Source organism: Hyaena hyaena, unplaced genomic scaffold (genome assembly GCF_003009895.1).
Source record: "Hyaena hyaena isolate Hyena2069 unplaced genomic scaffold, ASM300989v1 scaffold_103, whole genome shotgun sequence".
Lineage (NCBI taxonomy): Eukaryota > Metazoa > Chordata > Mammalia > Carnivora > Hyaenidae > Hyaena > Hyaena hyaena.
The window spans coordinates 284,410-306,206 of NW_024080735.1; the positions used below are offsets into that span (position 1 = coordinate 284,410).

Below are 21,797 nucleotides of genomic sequence, written 5' to 3' on the forward strand. Positions count from 1 at the left end.
CTTGTTCTAACTTCTCTTGCATGACCTCACACAGTCCCCTCTTTCTGGTCCCTTATCTAGTAGCTCTGACTCACTTACCCAGGGGAATTTTTTCCAGCAGGTAGAGATAGCTCTGAAAGAAGTCATTGCGAATGGCTTTGTGAAGGATGAAGGACATGCTATGTCGACAGAGTTCATCGTCGGTCTTCTGCCAGCGGGATCGAAAGGCAAAATGGGCTCCCAGGTGGGTCATGGTGAAAGCGGATGATAATTATTCCTACAGAGGAAGGAAGCACGCCTGGCTGTTTCTTTGAATTAGCCTTCTCTTTCTACACGAACTTGAGACTGTCATTTTAAACCAGCCCTGTCCATCTATATCAGGAGAGGCTGTCATGGGGCGCGGGGGAGGGGCAGCACACACAGGAGGTCAAGCTCCTGGCACATGCCTCCTGCCTGATTGCTTGGGCGACACCACTCCAAGCCAGCAGGTGCTAAGTCAAGATGAAAACAGGCTGAGTGGGATCCTGCTTCATCCAGGAAAAAGCAGCGTCCGTTCTTTAGCTGCCACTTCAAACAGGGACCAGCACAACCCGCTAACACCCTGACTATTTGGCCTAATTTGATTCCTAAATTGGAATAGGCTAATTTCCATTTCAAAGCGTTGGGAATATTTTGCAGAAGATCATGTTTCCTGATTTCCATCACTCCCCCTGGAACACAGAATCCTCAAGTTACAAGGACCCTTCAATGTCATCCTAGCCACCTAGGCTCCTCCCATCAGTGCAATTTTGCCCAAATCATTTCGTAGGGATGGATGTGTGTTTCCCATTCTTCAGGGTTCTTCAAGAGACACAATTAAATGAAAACCTGTTTTGATGGTCAATACCCATCCCTGCCAGCAAACCTTTCCTTCTAACTTGCTCTAAACAACACCTCATCGGGTAAGCCTGTTTCTCCCTCTCTGTCTATCATGGGGGATGATGTTCCTTATAATTATTCACTTAGTTTCTGTCCTTCCGTTCCTTTCTTGACCCTTCCCACATACTCTGTACCCTGGAGGCTGACCTGTATCGAGATCAGCAGACTTTCTTGCCTTCTGGATTCTAATTGGGTTCTGCCAATGGGTAGTGCCAGCAGGAGACTGGGAGGAGAATGAGCCAATGTTATTTATTCCCCTGGTACCTTCCCTGTGGAGATGCCATAGGCTGACTGCCTCCTTTGGTGGAAAGTCGTAACTCCTAGCTGGCATCTTATCATACGGCTATTCTGTCCTACTTCTCATAACCTCTCCCTCCTTTACTGCCTCAGCCCTCAGGGTAATGATGTGTCATTCTGTCACAAGCCTAGGAGTAATGCACCATTCCTTTGCAATTTTGCTATGCTTACCTATACCCTTTTAAGTAGTCCCTTTATTATTTAATTTTTTAAATTTTTTAAATGTTTATATTTGAGAGAGAGGGAGAGAGAGGAAAAGAGAGTGCACGCAAGGCAAGGCGGGGGGGGGGGGGGGAGAAGGTGCAGGGGCAGAGAGAGAGGGAGACACAGGATCCAAAGCAGGCTCCAGGCTCCGAGTTGTCAGTGTAAAGCCCAAGGCAAGGCTAGAACCCACGAATGTTAGATCATGACCTGCACCAAAGTTGGATGCTTAAGCAACTGAGCCACACTGGTGCTCCCTTTTTAATTTTTTCATGTTTATTATTTATTTTTGAGAGAGACAGAGAGAATGCAAGCGGGAGTGGGGCAGAGAGAGAGTGGGACAGAGGATCTGAAACCAGTTCTGTGCTGACAGCAGAGCCTGATGTGGGGCTCGAACTCCCAAACTGTGAAATCATGACCTGAGCCAAAATCAGACGTTTAACTGACTGAGCTACCCAGGTGCCCTGACAATAGTCCCTTTATTAAACTGGCTCAAACTCTCAATTTGCAAAGGTTGTTTTTTTCCTATAGACACTATGACCACCATTTTATCCCTCTAAGGCTCCTAACAGGAAAGTCCATAAGAACTCAGTGCTCCATTGAACCCATATCATGTGAGACCACAGACCACCCACCAACCCCAAACATAAACGCGCACACAGATGCACCAATGCCCGCATTATGACAGGCAGCATCTAGGATGGCCGCTAACAATCCCCTGCTTATGCCTGATACTTGCACGCTTGTGTATTCCTCTTTCCTGAAAGTGGGTAGACTTACTGACTCACTTCTAAAGAATAAAATACGGCAGACATGATAGGGTGTCACTTCCAAGATTAGGTAATAAAAAAGAGTGTCTTGGACATTTCCTTTGCTCTGTTGCTTATTTGCTTTGCAGAAAGCCGGTGCCTGTCATGAGCTGCCCTGTGGAGAGGCCCACAGGCCTCTGGCAAGGAAACTGTCTCAGTGCAACAGGCCTGGAGTCCAACAGGAAGAGCTAGATTCTACCAACTATCCTGAGTGAGCTTGGAAGATCTTCCTCCAGCTAACCAAATAAAAGAACTTTATTCTTTTGGTAATAGCAAAGCTATACCCAAGTTACCAGCCTACAGAAATAAATGTCTCATGTTTTAAGCACCTCAATTTTGGAATCATTTGTTTCAATGCAGCAATAGAGAGCTAATTCACAAATCGTCAGTGGACGTTTTCTAAGATGTAGAATCTAATCATGATCCTTCTTTATGTTTAATTTACATGTTAATCTTACTGGCCAAGAAAGTAAACGTTCCATTTGTTTAACTCCGATTTATTTTCTTTCATTTTCCTATGCTTTTATTTTCCCATTTCCCTCACCTGACCTCAAGGGACAGCCATTCAGTTTTGATGGAACTGTCCCCATCCCTGGCTTCAAGAGTAGCCCAAACTGCAATTCAAGTTATCATTTCCTTTGCTGCAGTGTGTGGTTGGTGAAGAATGTGTCAGCCAATCAATACACAGTGTTCTCTCAGGTCCAGTTTTCATTTGGAAGACGGTACATTTATCTAAATCTGTTGTTAATTCCAGCTTGAGTTGGGTTTTCTGTGCTAGCCACATGGAGTCTCATCTAACACAAATACCATCCTGCCTTATTTATACTCAATTTTCATGAGGATGGAGAGAAAGCAGCTGATATCAAACAAAATATGGAAAACAAATGAGTATTTCATGGTGTTAAGAACAAAGACTAAATTTTTTTAATGTTTATTTATTTTTGAGAGACAGTGAGAGACAGAGTGTGAGATGGCAGGAGGCAGGGGGACAGAGAGAGAGGGAGACACAGAATCTGAAGCAGGCTCCAGGCTCCGAGCTGTCGGCACAGAGCCCAATGCAGGGCTTGAACTCACAAACCGGGAGATCATGACCTGAGCAGAAGTTGGATGCCTAACAGACTGAGCCATCCATGTGCCCCAAGAAGAAAGACTCTTAACTTAAACAGATTTGATTAAGTTAGAAACACATTTCCACCACTTACATACTGAGCAACCTTGACAAATTCTTAGTCTCTGCACCTTACTTTCCTCTTCTGTAATACGAAGTTAATGGTAATAGTATATATCTCATATACCTGTTGTGAGGACTAAATATACTCCATGTAGAACACCGCAGTACCTCGCACACAGTACATGTTCAATAAGTGCTAGGTATTCTCATTTTAATCTTTGGAAGAAGGCTGATGATAAATTATAGGTCCTGAAAATACTTTGTACATATGACTCTTCTTGGATTGTTTTCAATGTGACACTCCTTTACCATGAAGTTTCACCATTTACACTGGAGATTATTTGTACTGGATACATTTAAAAGTTGAGAAGAAAAGAAATCCAAATGAAATGTGCTAGTAGAGCTCATTCATCCAGCCTTCAGAATTTTCTATTGCTGTAGGGAGACTACAAGGTCCTCTTTTGTTACTTGTATTTGCCAATACATCTAATAGGAGGCAGATTCTTTTTGTTTGTTTGTTTGTTTTCCTAAGTTTATTGTCAAATTGGTTTGCATATAACACCCAGTGCTCATCCCAAAAGTACCCTCCTCCATGCCCATCACCCCCCTTTCCCTCTCCCCCACTCCCATCAGCCCTCAGTTTGTTCTCAGCATTCAAGAGTTTCTCATGGTTTGCCTCCCTCCCTCTCTCCAACTATTTTTCCCTTCTCCTCCCCTACGGTCCTCTGTTAAGTTCTTCCTAATCCACCTATATGTGCAAACATATGGTATCTGTCCTTCTCAGCCTGACTTATATTGCTCAGCATAACACCCTCAAGGTCCATCCACGTTGTTACACATGGCCAGATTTCTATTCTTTCTCATTGCCAACTAGTATTCCATTGTATAGATAAACCACATCTTCTTAATCCATTCATCCGTTGATGGACACTTAGGCTCTTTCCATGTTTTGGCTATTGCTGAGAGTGCTGCTACGAACATTGCAGAACACATGCCCCCATGCATCAGCACCCCTGTATCCCTTCGGTAAATTACTAGCAGTGCTGTTGCTGGGTCATAGGGGAGTTCTATTGTTAATTTTTTGAGGAATCTCTACACTGTTTTCAAGAAGGGCTGCACCAGTTTACATTCCCACCAACAGGGTAGGAGGGTGCCTATTTCTCCACATCCTCGCCAGCATCTATAGTCTCCTGATTTGTTCATTTTAGCCACTCTGACTGGCGTGAGGTGGTATCTCAGTGTGGTTTTGATTTGTATCTCCCTGATGAGGAGGGATGCTGAGCATTGTTTCCTATGTCTGTTGGCCATCTGGATGTCCCTTTTGGAGACGTGTCTGTTCATATCTTCTGCCCACTTCTTCACTGAATTGTTTTCCTCAGGTGTGGAGTTTGGTGAGTTCCTTATAGATTTTGGATACTAGCCCTTCGTCTGATATGTCATTTGCAACTCTCTTTTCCCATTCCATCGGTTGCCCCTTAGATTTACGGATTGTTTCCTTTGTCATGCAGAAGCTTTTAATCTTGATGAGGTCCCAGGAGATCATTTTTGCTCTTGATTCCCTTGCCTTTGGGGATGTGTCGAGTAAGAAACTGCTGCGGTTGAGATCAAGGACGTTGTTTCCTGCTTTCTCCTCTAAGGTTTTGATGGTTTCCTGTCTCACATTCAGGTCCTTTATCCATTATGAGTTTATTTTTGTGTATGGTGTGAGAAAATGATCTAGTTTCATTCTTCTGCATGCTGCTGTCCAGTTCTCCCAGCACCATCTGTTAAAGAGGCTGACTTTTTTCCATTGGATACTCTTTCCTGCTTTGTCAAAGATTAGTTGGCCATACATTTGTGGGTCCAATTCTGAGTTCTCTATTCTGTTCCATTGGTCTATGTGTCTGTTTTTGTGCCAATACCATACTGTCTTGATGATGACAGCTTTGTAGTAGAGGCTAAAGTCTGGGATGGTGATGCCTCCTGTTTTGGTTTTCTTCTTCAATACTACTTTGGTTTTCGGGGTCTTTTGTGGTTCCATACAAATTTTAGGATAGTTTCTTCTAGTTTTGAGAATACTAGTGCAATGTTGATTAGGATTGTATTGAATGTGTAGACTGCTTTGGGTAGTAATGACATTTTAACAATATTTATTCTTCTGACCCATGAGTTTGGAATGTTTTTCCATTTCTTTGTGTCTTCTTCCATTTCCTTCATAAGGTTTCTATAGTTTTCATCATACAGATATTGTATCCTTGGTTAGGTTTATTCCTAGGTATGTTATGTCTTTTTGTGCAATTGTGAATGGGATCAGTTTCTTGATTTCTCTTTCTGTTGCTTCATTGTTGGTGTATAAAAATGCAACCAATTTCTGTACGTTGATTTTGTATCCGGCAACTTTGCTGAATTCATGGATCAGTTCTAATAGGCTTCTGGTGGAGTCTGTTGGGTTTTCTACACAGAGTATCAACTCGTCTGCGAAAAGTGAAAGTTTGACTTCTTCTTTGCCAATTCTGATGCCTTTTATTTGCTTTTGTTGTCTGATGGCTGATGCTAGGACTTCCAACACTCTTTAAACAACAGTGGTGAGAGTGGACATCCCTGTCGTGTTCCTGATCTCAGGGGGAAAGCTCTCAGTTTTTCCCCATTGAGGATGATGTTAGCTGAGGGCTTCTCATAGATGGCTTTTATGATGTTTAAATAAGTTCCTTCTATCCCGAGTTTCTCAAGGGTCTTTATTAAGAAGGGATACTGTATTTGGTCAAATGCTTTTTCTGCATCTATTGACAGGATCATATGGCTTTTATCTTTTCATTTGTTAACGTGATATATCACATTGATTGATTTGCAAATATTGAACCAGGCCTGTAACCCAGGACTGAATCCCACTTGATCTTGGTGGGTAATTCTTTTTATGTACTATTGGATTTGATTTGCAAGTATCTTGTTGAGGATTTTTGCATCTGTATTCATCAAGGATATTGGCCTGTAGTTCTCTTTTTTTGCTGGGTCTCTGTCTGGCTTGGGAATCAGAGTGATGCTGGCTTAATAGAATGAGTCTGGAAGTTTTCCTTCAATTTCTATTTGTTGAAATAGCTTGAGAAGAATGGGTATTAATTCTGTTTTAAATGTCTGGTAGAATTCCCCAGGGAAGCCATCTGGCCTAGGGCCCTTATTTGTTGGGAGATTTTTGAAAACTGTTTTGATTTTCTCACTAGTTATGGGTCTGTTCAGATTTTCTCTCTCTTCTCGTGTGAATTTTGAAACTGAGTGTATGTTGAGGAATTTGTCCATTTCTCCTAAGTTGTCCAATTTGTTGGCATATAATTTTTCATAGTATCCCTGATAATTGCTTGCATTTCTGAGGGGTTGGTTGTAATAAGTCCATTTTCATTCATGATTTTGTCTATTTGGGTGCTCTCTCTTTTCTTTTTGAGAAGCCTGGCTAGAGGTTTGTCAATTTTGTTTATTTTTTCAAAAAACCAACTCTTGGTTTCATTGATCTGTTCAGCTGTTTTTTTGTTAATTCTATATTGTTTATTTCTGCCCTGATTTTTGTTATTTCTCTTCTCCTACTGGGTTTAGGGTACTCTTGTTGCTCTCCTTCTAGTTCCTTTAGGTGCACTGTTAGATTCTGTCCTAGTGCTTTTTCTAATTTATTTAAGTAGGCCTGGAGTACAGTGTACTTTCCTCTTAGGACTGTCTTTACTGCATCCCATAGAGTTTGAGTTGTTGTATTTTCATTTTCATTTGTTTCTACATATTTTTTAATTTCTTCTCTAATTGCTTGATTGGCCCATTCATTCTTTTTTTTTTTTTCTGAGAGAGAGAGAGAGAGCAACAGTGTGAGGAGGGGAGCATCAGAGAGAGAGGGAGATACAGAATCTGAAGCAGGCTCCAGGCTCTGAGGTAGTTGTCGGCACAGAGCCCAACACGGGGCTCAAACCCACGAACCATGAGATCATGACCTGCGCTGAAGTCTGACACTTAACCGACTGTGCCACCCAGGCACCTGGCCCATTCATTCTTCAGTAGGGTGCTCTTTGACCTCCATGTTTTTGGAGGTTTTCCAGACTTTTCCTGTGGTTGATTTCAAGTTTCATAGCATTGTGATCTGAAAGTGTGCGGGTATGATCTCAATTCTTTTATATTTATTGAGGGCTGCTTTATGTCCCAGTATGTGATCTATCTTGGAGAATGTGCCAGGCGCACTTGAGAAGAAAGTGAATTCCATGGCCTCAGGAATAGAGTTCTTTTTTTTTTTTTTTCAATGTTCCATTTATTTCTAGGAGAGAGAGAAAGAGAGACAGCGTGTGCAGGGGAGGGTCAGAGAGAGAGGGAGACACAGACTGAAACAGGCTCCAGGCTCCGAGCTGGCAGCCAGCACAGAGCCCGACGCGGGGCTCAAACCCACAACCACGAGACCATGACCCAAGCGAAAGTCGGACGCCCAACCGACTAAGCCACCCAGGCACCCCAGGAATAGAGTTCTAATATATCTGTCAAATCCAACTGGTCCAATGTGTCATTCAAGTCCATTGTTTCCTTAGTGATTTTCTGTCTAGCTGCTGTAAGTGGAGCATTAAAGTCCCCTGATATTAGTACATTCTTGTATGTAAGACTGTTTCTACTTGTGATTGTTTTATGTATTTGGGTGTCCCCGAATTCGGTGCGTAGACATTTATAATTGTTAGCTCTTCTTGATGGATAGACCCTGTATTTATTATATAATGCACTTCTTCATCCCTTGTTACAGCCTTTGCTTTAAAGTCCAGTTTGTCTGATATAAATATAGCTACTCCAGCTTTCTTTTGACTTCCAATAGCATAATAGATATTTCTCCATCCCCTTAGTTTCAATCTGAAGGTGTCCTCCAGTCTAACATGAGTATCTTGTAGACAGCAAATAGATGGATTTTGTTTTTTTATCCATTCTGCTACCCTATGTCTTTTGATTGGGGCATTTAGTCCATTTCCATTCAGTGTTATTATTGAAAAACATGGGTTTAGAGTCATCGTGTCCTTTGTGGGATTTATGCTTGTGGTGGTGTCTCTGGTACCTTGTGTTCCTTGCAACATTTCCCTCAGAGAGTTCCCCTCAGGATTTCTTGTAGGGCTGGTTTAGTGGTGACGAATTCTTTCAATTTTTGTTTATTTGGAAAGACTTTTATCTCTCCTTCTATTCTGAATGACAGGCTTGCTGGATAGAGGATTCTTGGCTGCATATTTTTTCTGTTCATCACAGTGAAGATCTCCTGCCATTCCTTTCTGGCCTGCCACGTTTCAGTAGATAGGTCTGTCACCACTCTGATAGGTTTCCCTTTGTATGTTAGGGCCCTTTTATTCTAGCTGCTTTCAGAATTCTCTCTTTGTCCTTATATTTTCCCAGTTTCACTATGATATGTCATGCAGAAGATCAATTCAAGTTACATCTGAGGCGAGTTCTCTGTGCCTCTTGGATTTCAGGGTCTGTTTCCTTCCCCAGATTGGGGAAGTTCTCGGCTATCATTTGTTCAAAGACTCCTTCAGCGCCTTTCCCTCTTTCTTCCTCTTCTGGAATTCCTATGATACAGATATTGTTCCGTTTGATTGTATCACTCAGCTCTCGAACTCTCCTTTCATGTTCCTGGATCAGTTTACCTCTCGTTTTCTCAGAGTCCTCTTTTTCTATAATTGTGTCTTCTAACCCACCTATTCTCCTTTCTGCCTCTTCAATCCATGCATTGGACACTTCCATTTTATTATGCACCTCATTTATAACATTTTTTAATTCATCAAACTATTTTTAAGGTCTATAGTCTTTGTAGCAATAGTTTCTCTGATGTCTTCCATGCCTTTTTCTAGCCCAGCAATTAATTTTTTGACTATTGTTTTAAATTCTTGTTCAGTTATGTTGCTTATATCTGTTTTAAGCAGCTTTTAAGCTGTCATTTCTTTTTGGAATTTCTTTAGAGGAGAGTTCTTCCGTTTCGTCATTTTGGCTAGCTTTCTGTCTCTTGTTAGTTTTAAAAGCTTGTTATGTGCTCTGCACCTGCAAGTACTGCTGTATTAAAGAAGGCTCTTTGACTGTCCAGGGCTTGTCCTTTCAGGAAGTGTTCTCTGAATGGTGTCTCTTGGTCTCTCTTGTTTAGACTTTGGTTATTTTATTTCCTATTCTTATTGGTATTTGGGACTCTGCACCATGTGTACTTTGGCTTGCTTCTTGAGGTAGCCCTGGGGAAAAAAAAACAGACCGACAAACACACAGGGAACAAAGGCACACAAAGGCAGAGACAAATCCAACAAACAAGCAAACCAAAATGGACAAAGAAAAAGAAAAAAAAAGATGGAAAAAAGGAGGAAAAACAAGTAATAAAAATAAAAGATAAAAAAGTAAAAAGGAAAGAAAAGATTAAAGAAAACCCAAAAGACAAAGGACAGTCTAAAAGCATAAAACCAGAAATCACAGCTACAAATAAAGAACAGGGTGTATGCAGTACTAATGGAAGAGCATATACAAAGAGAGAAATGACAGGGCACAGAGAAAGCGAAATTGGTAATGACCAGGCAGAGAGACTAAGAGGCTTAATTCAGAGAGAGAAAGAAGAAAATAGGGTAGGAGGCGGGGAGAAAGAAATGAAGATAAGGTTACTCAGAGAAACTATATAGTCTGATTACTCCAGAAAGGGAGAGAGATAGAAAGGTAGCGGTGGAGGTATAGAATATACAGCTAGAGAATGGATTAAATGTGACTGTTTAAGCAAACCAATGACCAGAGTGCCCAGTCCAGCAGAGGGGAGGGATACAGATGACACAAGGGAAAATATATCTGAATAGAAACAATTGATCTAAAAATAATCACAACAGTGCATCCATGTTGGTCTTGCCCCAGGCTCCAGTTAAAAAGAAAGAAAGAAGAAAGAAAGAAAGAAAGAAAGAAAGAAAGAAAGAAGAAAGGAAGGAAGGAAGGAAGGAAGGAAGGAAGGAAGGAAGGAAGGAAGGAAGGAAGGAGATCTCTAGCAGGGAATGGCAGGTTTGGTGTAGGCAGGTCTTAGCCTCCACTGCCTCCCGCAGGCCGTTCCCTGAGGTCTCGCCTTGGTGGTTGTGGGGAGAAAAATGGCGGTGCCCCAGTCCCTTCTCGAACCAACCATTGCAAATCACTCTTTTGGCTTCGATTTCCCTGTGTCGTGGGTGTAGCCAAGGTGGGCCATGTTCTATGTCCCAAGCCACGCTTCATTTCCGGATCTTAGTCCATGTGCTTTATTGATACCGTCTGAAATATAAACCCGCAGGCCGAATCCTTCTGAGCAGTTTCAAGCCTGCCATTTCCCCACTGAGGATGGAGCCGAGCGGGGAGAGCAGTGGAGCAGTTTCAGGCGGAGCTGCTTCCCCTCCAGATCGAGCTGGAGAGCAGAGGAGCAGTTTCTCCTGGCGCTGCCTGGGACCAGGTCACCCAGCTCAAAGTTAGCACCACAGCTGAGAACCGGATCGCTCTCTGTCTCAAGCCGAGGTTTTTCTTTTCTCCAGGGACAGTTCTTTGAGCAGTTTCAGCCACTCTTTCTTTTCCCCTCAACTCACCGTGGCTCCCTGCAAAGGGGGCTCTCTCGATGTCTCCGGGTGCAGCCCATTTTTATCTTCCCCAGTTCGCACTCACACACCTATAAGGTTGTTTTCTCAGCAGAGGCTGACTCCTTTTCCTCCCAAACTCCTGCGGTTCCGTAAGGGTTCCATTTGAGAGGGTTCCACTCTCTCCATTTGAGAATGGGGGGGGGGGCCGCGAGTGAAATGTACAGAGCTCCCTATTTCTCCGCCATCTTTCCCCTTCTCCAGGAGGCAGATTCTTAACCTCAACATCAGTAAGTAATGTTTTGACAATGTCTCTCTCCTATGCTGAAAGTTTCTGGATGTTTGGTCCTAGGAGACAGACTGATAATCATTGACTCCAGCTACTCACCATTCTTTGGCAGTTGATATTGGCAAGCTTCTAATTTATTTCACTATAAAATGAACATTAATTACTTATCTTTGGAGAACGATCTTTTTAAATGCTCTAAGATCTCTGTATTTCAGACCCATGATGCCTGAGTGGGGATGAAAGACTCACTGGTTTATACAAAATGCTTTTGTTCACTTTTGTTTACCTTTGTGGGTCACATTAGATTTTGTGACTATTTCTCATACTGGTGAGGCTTGCTCCAGTTTCTGGCCTGTTGCATTTGTTTCCTCATGCAAAGAATTTTTCTCTCCCAGCTGAAACGTTCTATTTGTTACTCCCTCACACCACTCACTTATATTTGCATAGAGTGAAAGAGGTTATAATACAGATATTCAGTCTACCACAGGTATCTAATTTCCAGGCAGGAAAGGAAAGCAATGAATGCAGAGGAAAGAAATATAACAGTAGCAAGAGAAGGTGAGAACTCTAAGCTTATTCAGATTGGTTTGCCTTCCCACAAGGGATCACTTGGTGAGGAGTAAACCACTGTTAAACAATAAATTAGCATGAAGAGAGACTCAGAAGTAAAAAAGTAAATAAGTAAGATAAAGGGAAAAATATATAGAAAACATATTCATTCAGTAGTGTGATAAGTTAAATACTTGGGAAAATGCACTAAATGTAAACTACCTATCAAATTAAAATTCTATTATACTTTAAAATGAAAATTCAACAACGAGAATAAAATAAAGATATTTTTAGGCCAAGATTGAATTTACCATTCACAGGCATTCACTGAAAGATTAACTTAAAAAAAATATACTTCAAGAAAAGAAAATGAAGACAGTGTGTTATTAGCACAGGAATAGGTGAAAAGATTTATAAAGCAAAATAGAGCTTCCATAAAATCTATTCATATATGGTAAATTGATGTAAGATAGAAGTAGTATCACAATAGAGAAAACATATTTTCAAGAAGAGTCCTGATGTTGGTACAATTGGATCCCTACCTCACATCCTACACAAACCAACTCCAGGTAGACTGAAGACTTAAATGTGGAAGGAAAGCACAATACTAAAACTCTTAAACTTAAGATACCAGAATAAAAAAAGAATACCTTTTTTAAGATGCAAAGAACAAAACCATAAAGGAAAAGAGTTAATAATTTAAATAAATTGATATTTGAATAATGAACTTCTAGTCATCAAAAGAAACCATAAAGTGAAAAGGCACCTGGGTATCTCTGTCAGTTAAGCTTCTGACTTTGGCTCAGGTCATGATCTCACAGTTCGTGAGTTTGAGTCCTGCTTAGGGCTTTGCACAGAGCCTGCTTGGGATTCTCTTTCTCTCCTTCTCTCTCTCTCCCTGTCCCTTCCCAACTTGTGCCCTCTCAATCCCTCTCTCTCAAAATAAATAAATAAGCTTAAAAAAATAAATTGAAAAGTCAGCTAACAAAAAGATTATTATTTGGAGCATCAATAATCAATAAAAATTTGTATACTAAATAAATAGTTCCTACAAAAAAATAAGAACAATACAAACAATCCTGTAGAAAAGAACAATGAAGGATAATATAGAGAGAGATTGGTAGCTAAAACAAGGCTAAAAGAAAAGCAGCTGAATTAGGATTCCCAACTGCAGTAGATTTAGAAAGCTAAAACAATAAGCCAAAATCAGTGAAATTAAATTTAGGATAATCATCAATGTATATTCTTGTATACAGGTTTTAGTGAAAATTAGTGTTAAGAATACAGAATGAGTAACTCTGCTTGACAAATTTAATGTGCCTTTCTGCTAAAGTGGGCATGGAAGTAGACTTTAAGCTAGGATGAGACATCACATAGTGCAAAAAAAAAACCAAAAAACAAACTCAGATCACCAGGCCTCAATTCACCCTGTATTGGTCCAACCTCATTTAGAGTATTTGCCTCTTTCTTTATCTTGTTTTGCTTAAGGAACAGGCACCCAATCAAAATTACCCGTGACTATAACTTAGAAGTCATTAACAAAGCCCATTTACCTGATATGTGATTGGAATATATGGTACAAGAGGAGATTTACGTGACCACTTTCACCCACTGTAGAGCCTCATAGAACACAGAAAGGCTGTGTGTTGGGTATATGAACCCATCAGACTGAATGTTAGCAGTCAGATTTCAACTTCACATTCATTATGAAATGAAAACGGGGCTTGAGGTAAATGACCCTTTGCAGCTGAAGCCCATAATGATCAGGTCAAGTCACTCAATATAACAGATGGAAAGGCTGGAGTGGCTCTTGAAGGACTCCTTCCTGCCTTACTGAGGAGGAGAGAATTCAACTGGGCTGCCTAGTTCACATCAGGGGGTTGATTCCCCAAGTATTTAAATTAAAAAATATATATATATTCACATCTCTAATAATGAGAATAATGACCCTGCCTAACGCATCTGTTTGGTGTGTGTTTATGTGTATGTATGCGCGCATGTTTGTACTTTTCTCATTTCCCTGACTTATGTTAGTTGATGAAATTATAAACTATAAAATTATAAAATGTTATATATAAATTATATAGTATATAAAATTATATGTCATATTATATATAATTATATATTTATATTATTTATAATTTATATTATATTTACAATGTCATATAAATTATATGTAATATATAATATAATTATATGAATATAATTATGTAGGTTACAAAACACTCAATTTCTTATCACACTCTCCTTTAAAATATAATTAAGCTTGACTTCATATAATTTCCATAATTTAATATTTCAGTAGGACTTTGGATAGGTAAAAGTGCATAGAACACTATCCAGGCAAATTAATCTTTGCACATTTTCCTAAACCAAAGAATTAGATAATTATTAATAAAAGGAAAAAAAGTATACCTCTTTTCTTGATCATACTTAAAGAGTAATAAATACAATGAAGTCTCAGGTTGACATCCTCATATTTCAATTTTCAACCCTTTTTTCTCCTTTCAGTAGGAAGGCAAGTTGAGGAAAGAAGTAGAAATGTGGGTTGGAATGTGAAAAGGATCTGCCCTTATCAATAGTTATGGGTCTTCTTTACAGATTAGAGACTGAGCACAGTGAGGTGGACAAGCAAGTGGGCCCTGGTCTCCCCACCCTCTCATTGGCCAGAGAAGCGGAATTCAATTTTTATATATAAGAAGACTTGCCCTAGAAAATTGTGTTCTGCTCCCATCATGATACTTCTCTTATACTTGATATACTGGCTCCAACTTAATTTGCCCCCAGTTTCTACTCAACTTGTTTTCATAAGAATGTGAGCCTCCATACTTATCCCATTGTGCATTTAGCAAAGTAGGTTTGGAGCTAAGCATTCTATTTAAATTAGCCTCTGATATTGTGAAGTTTCACATATGTCAGGACCAAATATAATTTTTTTAAATGTTTTATTTATTTCTGAGAGAGAGAGAAATAGCGTGAGCAGGGGAGGGTCAGAGAGAGAGGGAGACACAGAATCTGAAACAGGCTCCAGGATCTGAGCTGGCTGTCAGTACAGAGACCGATGCGGGGCTCAAACCCATGAACCGTGAGATCATGATCTGAGCCGAAGTCGGAGGCTTAACCGACTGAGCCATCAGGTGCCCGCCAAATATAAATTTTTATGAGCCTTAAGTACTGAAAAGAATATGCTGCCCCATCCACAAAATATAATACAAAATGAAATATTCTCTCTCTCTCTGGACTAAAACAAGCATTCATGTTGCCATCAAATATATCAATATAATTTATTATATTATCAATATAATTATAATATAATTAAATAATTATATATATTAATCAGCTAATCCTGTAGTAATCCATGGTATCAGTTCCAACTTTACATTCTTTCTTTGAGTTCCCTTTTTGTTTCTAGAGCCTTGAAATTTCCCCATCATTTTTACACACAAGAAAGTATTTAAAATTTTTAATTGTTGTCAGAGTACTATAACAAAATGCCATTGACTGGGCAGCTGAAACATAGACATTTATTTCTCACAGGTCTGGAGGCTGGGAAGTCCAAGATGAAGGAGCAAACTGGTAGAACCATTTTTTATTCCCAATACCTCGTACTCTGTCATGATTTAATCTATTGAAGAGAACTGCCTATAAAACAGGGAGGAGGGGGAATGGTAGAAGAAGAAGAAGAAGAAGAAGAAGAAGAAGAAGAAGAAGAAGAAGAAGAAGAAGAAGAAGAATCTATCATACTATCAGTAAAGCAATAAGAAAGTCTTACTGTTGCAATTTTCCGTCTCAAATTTTTTTAATGAAGCTCCTCAGTGGGAGAGGGAAAAAATATCTTCAGTTGTACAAGCCATACCAGACCCTGGGAAACCAGACATGAAATTGTTGAGATGGCCAGGTTGTCACCGGGGACCAGGGATTAGAACCTGGTCAAAGCAGCAAATAAAAAAAATTTAAAAAGCTCTTAAAAGAACCTGACAAGGGAAGCTTAAATCTTATTTAAAGGGCTGGGTTGTACTAAGCCTTGAAAAATTCAATCCTCTGGAGGACTATATCTCACTAAGAAAGCTCCATGTAAGTTTATCATGTATCCAACACCTACACATTGGACCTCGGAGACCGCTAGGATAATATTTCCTCTGGATTAGCACTGAAGCTTGGAAGTGACATTTGTACGAGGCATACTTTAAACTCTAGGGATTTTCTGATTACAGAATGATAATTCTGAGGGGGAAAAGTGCTTACTGCAGAGAGAAGTTACCATGATTTATATGTGTTGGACAATCTTCCTTTTTCATACAGGGTAACTTATTAGACCAAGGATATTTTGCTTTTCCTTTTGTTTTTAACTAAAGTGTCTTTTGATTGATATTAAGGATAGAGCAGATTTGTCCGGGTGTGTTTTTATTTTTGCAGTTCCACCATGTCCAGAAGAAAGATTGTATAAATCCTAGTTAAAGGTGACATCAGCAATTAAATCATACACATAGCACAGAAGCATTAGCATGAAATGCCAACGTCGGACCAGGGTAAGCACTGAAACTTCACTGACTGGTTCTTCTGTGCACAGACTCGGTGAACCGCTCTCCCAACTACGCTGGCTCTGATGAAAGCCAGACAATAATGAAGTGAGGCTGAAAAGCTGTCCCTCCTTTGCTCTTCGTGCATCTATCAAGATCTCTGGGATCGCTGTGCAATCTCCTATCTTTCCAGTTATAAAAGTACTTTGGATGAATTAAAAACCTAGTGACAACCAAAGTCATAAATTACTTGACTCCCTTGGGTCATATTTCCAGGCTGATTTTAATAGCGCTTTGGCCAGCATGTATATTTTGTGCAGTTGGGAACACTGACGGGTTCAGGGATGTCATTTAAAACAGCGGGTCTCTCTGGGAGCCATTTGTACGCATACATCCAGAGTATCTAGAGAATAAGCAAGGCAGACTTGCATTTGAAGCCAAATTAAACCTTCTAACTTTTGTTCCACTTTATAACCATAGACTGGATTCCTAATTGACTCATCTCTTTTATAAATCTGTGAAACCTGCCAGAGGTAGGACTAAATAACAGATTATGGCCAGATCACAGCAAATCCATCACCCTTGGTAGAAAACAACTCCTAGATTTACTGACTAGGTCAGTAAAATACTCATTATACAAAGAATTCTTCCCTCTCAACACAAAAATGAATCTTGAAACCAAATGTCACAAGCCAACCATCAGAAGATTTTTTTTTTTTTTTACACTTCCACATATTTTATAGAATAAGGATTAGAAACCTAGTGCAAAAAAAATTCCTGGCTGCAATTCACTTATCCACTCTGTCCTCTCCTTGCTTTTTCTTTTTCCCATTACTCATTCCCTGCTCCTCTCCTTATCTCCTACCCTTCCTTTCAGGTTTTACTGAGGCCCCAAACTCATCCAGGCATGAGTACATGCTCAGAGCAGTTTTACCAAATGTTTAAAAAATTAGGACATACACATTTTTAGGAAACCATGAAAACTGGTGGTTCTTAAAGTTAGGCAACTCTAGAACCACATTTAAAATAAGCATTAACTGGGGCGCCTGGGTGGCTTAGTCGGTTAAGCGTCCGACTTTCACTTAGGGCATGATCTCGCGGTTCGTGGGTTCGAGCCCCACGTCGGGCTCTGTGCTGACAGCCAGTTCAGAGCCTGGAGCCTGTTTCAGATTCCATATCTCCCTCTCTCTCTGACCCTCCCCTGCTCACGCTGTCTCTCTCTCTCTTAGAAATAAATAAAAATATTTTAAAAAATTAAAAAAATAAAATAAGCATTAACTAAAGTGCAACCAGAATAATATAAAATTAATAGTAATTTAATATTAATTAATGTTAATATTCAATACAGTGATTGAAAGCAAAATTCCAGATTTGAAGAGCCAGCAAAGCAGCTGTGAACAAAACGAGGACCAACAGAAGAGCAAGTGGGCAGATCAGCAATGACTTTGTAGACTGTACTGCATATCACCTGAGGGAAAGGGAGCAAACCCCAAAGCTTAGAACACTTGTTTGGGAAAGTAGTGAAACACTGGCGGTTGGGATGGAAGTTGGTGTCTAAAACTATTCTACACCTGTGTATGCATTTAAAAATCTTTCTTTGATCATCTACCATTTTAAAACATAAGTAAAATAAATAAAAGGCTCACCCTGCTGCTGTGGAGAAGGGGCTATCTAACAAGGCAAGAAGGGAAGCAAGGAGAACAGTTAGGAGGTTTCCACAGGAAGCCAGGTGAGAGATAACAATGGTTCAGACCGTCAACGCTGGATCTGTGAATGGTAGCAGCGACCACTAGAAGACCTAACAGAAGATCTTCAAAATTATGAGAAAAAAATTATTTCAGTATTAAAATGCTAATACTCAGCTGAACTATCAACTATGAAGTACTGAAAGAATTTTTTGACATGGAAGAAGGCACCAAAAATTACCTGCCATGCACAGGTTTCACAGGAAGATACTAAAAAATGTGCTACATTGGACTGTTGATTCTAAATGACACAAAACCCTTATAATTTTATTTGAGTAAAGAGTACAAGAGAGTCGTGGATTTTTAAAACTTATATTCCTCTTCTAGCTCAACAAATAAACCTCAGGTGCATTTATAATTCTTCACACACACACAAAAAAAGAGATAGAGAGAGAGAGAGAGAGAGAGAGATATCCATGTGAACATGTTGCCAGGGCAGCAAACTGTTAAGTAAAACAGTCAGTCAGATTTGCAGATTTTACAAGCAATAGATTTCTCAGGACATAGCCACAAATTCTAACGTCTGGTGTCTAAAAGTTTCCCTTGTACAAATAATGGTCCCCAAACAGTTTTAAACAGTTAACACAATCAAACCTATTTTACACAGATCTTAAGACTGCAATACTTAAGACTCAAGACTTCTATAGGCTTTTCCAAATCATCATTTTATCAAGGTGAATAACTTTCCCTGATGTATTGCAGTCAGGGATATACAACTGTTACAGGACTTTCCTAAGTAAATGAAGGAGCCTTCAGTTGTGTAAATTTCAATGGCCTCAAAATGTATTTGCTATATTTTGCTGTTGTTTGAAGTATGACCTCTTAATCTTCTTTTGTTAATTTTTTCGTTTTGTCTTAAAGTCCAATTTTCCAAGATAAACTCAGTTTTTTTTCAAATGCCACCTTTTTTTACCAATACTTTTTCATAAAATTATGAAAACTGCAAGAAATCTATCAATTAATTAATTTTAAAAAATGGATTTGTGCAACTGAAAGGAAAGAGGGAATTTGTTTTTATCCTTTTGATTTTTCTCATATTTTTTTCACCAGCTGTTTGGAACATCTGAGATTGTTAAAGTTAAGAATTGGAAACTGATTAGATAGCACAGAGACCAAAAAAAAAGCATACCCTACCCCCTACCTAGTAGCTCAAAGTTCATATTATAAAATGAAACGATAGAATGTAATTATTTACAAAGGGACTATGGGGCATGTAGTAGATGGGATTTACAAAATCTGAGAATGTGCTAGGGACCCCTCCCTGAGGAGAGAGAAAAAAGGGAGAGAAGACTTCAAGGTCACCTGGATATGCGCCTAGGTGCCTACATCCCCCATGACTTTGTAAACTGAGACAATTTAATCAGACTGCATGTTTATGTGTGTTACCATATGTGGGAGAAAAAGAAATAGAAAATGTGTTATAAAAACTATGCCATGTGATGTTCTCTGCTCAGTTCTTTGGGTACGAACCCAACTGAGCGGTGCCGGCACCACTGCTTCCTGGAAAGAAAATCCTCAGTGTCACGACTCTGTGAGAATCCCAGTACACTGCATGGGGAATCCATCATCAAAGAAGAAAAATATCCCTAAGATGTTAATGAAAAACCTCCCTAATGTCAGGCATTAGGTTTAGGAACTGGCAGCAGTTTCAGAAACTCACTGGTCCAGTTTAGAACAAGAGAATGGAAGTCTCCAGGAGGAACCAAATCAAGTACCTGATGTGTTGCATATAGTGAGAGAAATCAGAAGTGTAAGACTGTGGGGAGGGGGAGGCAAGATGGTGGAAAAGTAGGGAGCTCTGTACATTTCACTTGCCCCCATCTCTCAAACGGAGAAGGCCTGAAGTCATAGGAACCTTACAGAATCCAGGAGTTTGGGAGGAAAAGGAGACAGAGTCCGCTGAGAAAACCTTCTAGCGTGAGTGCGAACTGGGGAAGATAAAATCGGGCCGGGACCGGAGACACAGAGGGAGGGGGGGTCCCCCTTTCTGGGAACTGCCATGAGTCTAGGGGAAAAAAGGAAGAGTGGCCGAAACTGCTCAAGACATTGTCCCTGGCACTGGAGAACAGAAAAACCTCTGCTCGGGACACAGAAGGATCCGATTTCCTGCTCCCCAGCTGACCCTAGGAGGGACACATTCGTCCCAGATGATCCGGGGTGAAACTGCTCCTCGCTCGCCAGCCCAACCTGGAGGGGACATGAGCGGCGCCTGAAGCCATGCTATTGTGCTTCAGACTTGGCTGCATCCCCAGGGGGGAAGCGAGAGGCTTGAAACCGCTCTGACGGATTTGACCAGGAGTTTATATTTCGGGCGACAGAAGACAGAGGGACCCGGTTTCCTGCTGTCCAGCTGACCCTAGGCGGGACGCACTCGTCCCAGGTGACCCTGGGTGAAACTGCTCCTCGCTCACCAGCCCGACCTGGAGGGGACAGGAGCAGTGGCTTCCGGCTCGATCCCCAGGGGGAAGGCGAGAGGCTTGAAACTGCTCTGAGGGACTCACCTGCGAGTTTATATTTCAGGCAATATCAATGGGCCGCGCTGACTGAGATCTGGAAACGAGGCCTGGCTTGGGATATAGAGCACAGCCCAGCTTGGCTATGCTCCCCGCACAGGGAGATCACACCCAAAAGAGTGAGTTGCAACGCTTGGTTCAAGATGGGACTGGAGTGCCGCCACTTTTCTCCCCACAACCGCCAAGTCAGGACACCCACAGGACACACTGGACCAAACCACGCGCACCCACCTAGAGAGCTGCCCTCTTCTTCTTCTTTTTTTTTTTTACCACCGGAGCATGGGCAAGACCAACATGGATGCACTGCCCTGATTAATTCTGCTCACAGGCTTGCTTAACCAGTCACATTTAATCCATTCTCTAGATGTAAATTCTACACCTCTACCGCTGCGTTTTTATCTCTTTCTCTCCGGAGTAATCAGACTATACAGTTTCTCTGAGTACCATTATTGTCATTTCTTTGCCTCCTCTCCAACCATATTTCCTTCTTTCTCTCTTTGAATTAAGCCTCTTGGTATTTCTGCCTGCTCATTTCATTTCCAATTTCACTTCCTCCCCGCCCTGTCATTTCTCTCTTTTTATATGCTCTTCCACCAGCACTGCATACACCTGGCTATTTATTTGTAGCTGGGATTTCTGGTTCTATGCTTTAGACTGTCCTTTGTCTATTGTGTTTTTTCTTTTTTCCTTTTCTTTTCTTCTGCTTTCTATTTTATGTATTTTTATTTTTATTATTCGTCTTCCCTCCTTCCTCTTTTTTTTCTTTCTTTCTTTTTTTTTTTTTGTATGTGTCCCTTCCTTTTTTCTTTCTCCTTTTCCCTTTTGGTTTGCATGTTTGTTGGATTTGTCTCTGCCTTTGTGTGCCTTTGTTCCCTGTGTGTTTGTCTGTCTGTTTTCTTTTCCAGGGCTACCTCAAGAAACAAGCCAAAGTACACATGGTGGAGACTCCCAAATACCACTACGGGTAGGAAAATAAAATAACCAAGGTCTCAACAAGAGAGACCAAGAGACATCATTCAAAGAACACTTTCTGAATGGACAAGCCCTAGATAGACAAAGAGCCTTCTTTGGTACAGCAGCACTCACAGGAACAGAGTGCATAACAAGCTTTTAAAACTAACAAGAGATAGAAAGCTAACCAGAATGATGAAACAGAAGAACTCTCCTCCAAAGAAATTCCAGGAAGAATTGACAGCTAAAGAACTGCTCCAAACAGATATAAGCAAAATAACTGAACAAGAATTTAGAACAACGGTCATAAAATTAATCGCTGGGCTTGAAAA

General features: G+C 40.5%; 1 protein-coding gene across 1 annotated transcript in view; it reads right to left on the minus strand.

The window, feature by feature from the left end:
* METTL11B (methyltransferase like 11B) overlaps positions 1-21,797 on the minus strand; it is a 71,587-nt gene that overhangs the window by 18,999 nt on the left and 30,791 nt on the right. The window contains exon 4 of the mRNA XM_039235862.1: positions 79-256. Within this exon, the coding sequence (XP_039091793.1) occupies positions 79-232 (154 nt within the window). The 5' untranslated portion in view covers positions 233-256. The remainder of the gene's footprint in view (positions 1-78; positions 257-21,797) is intronic.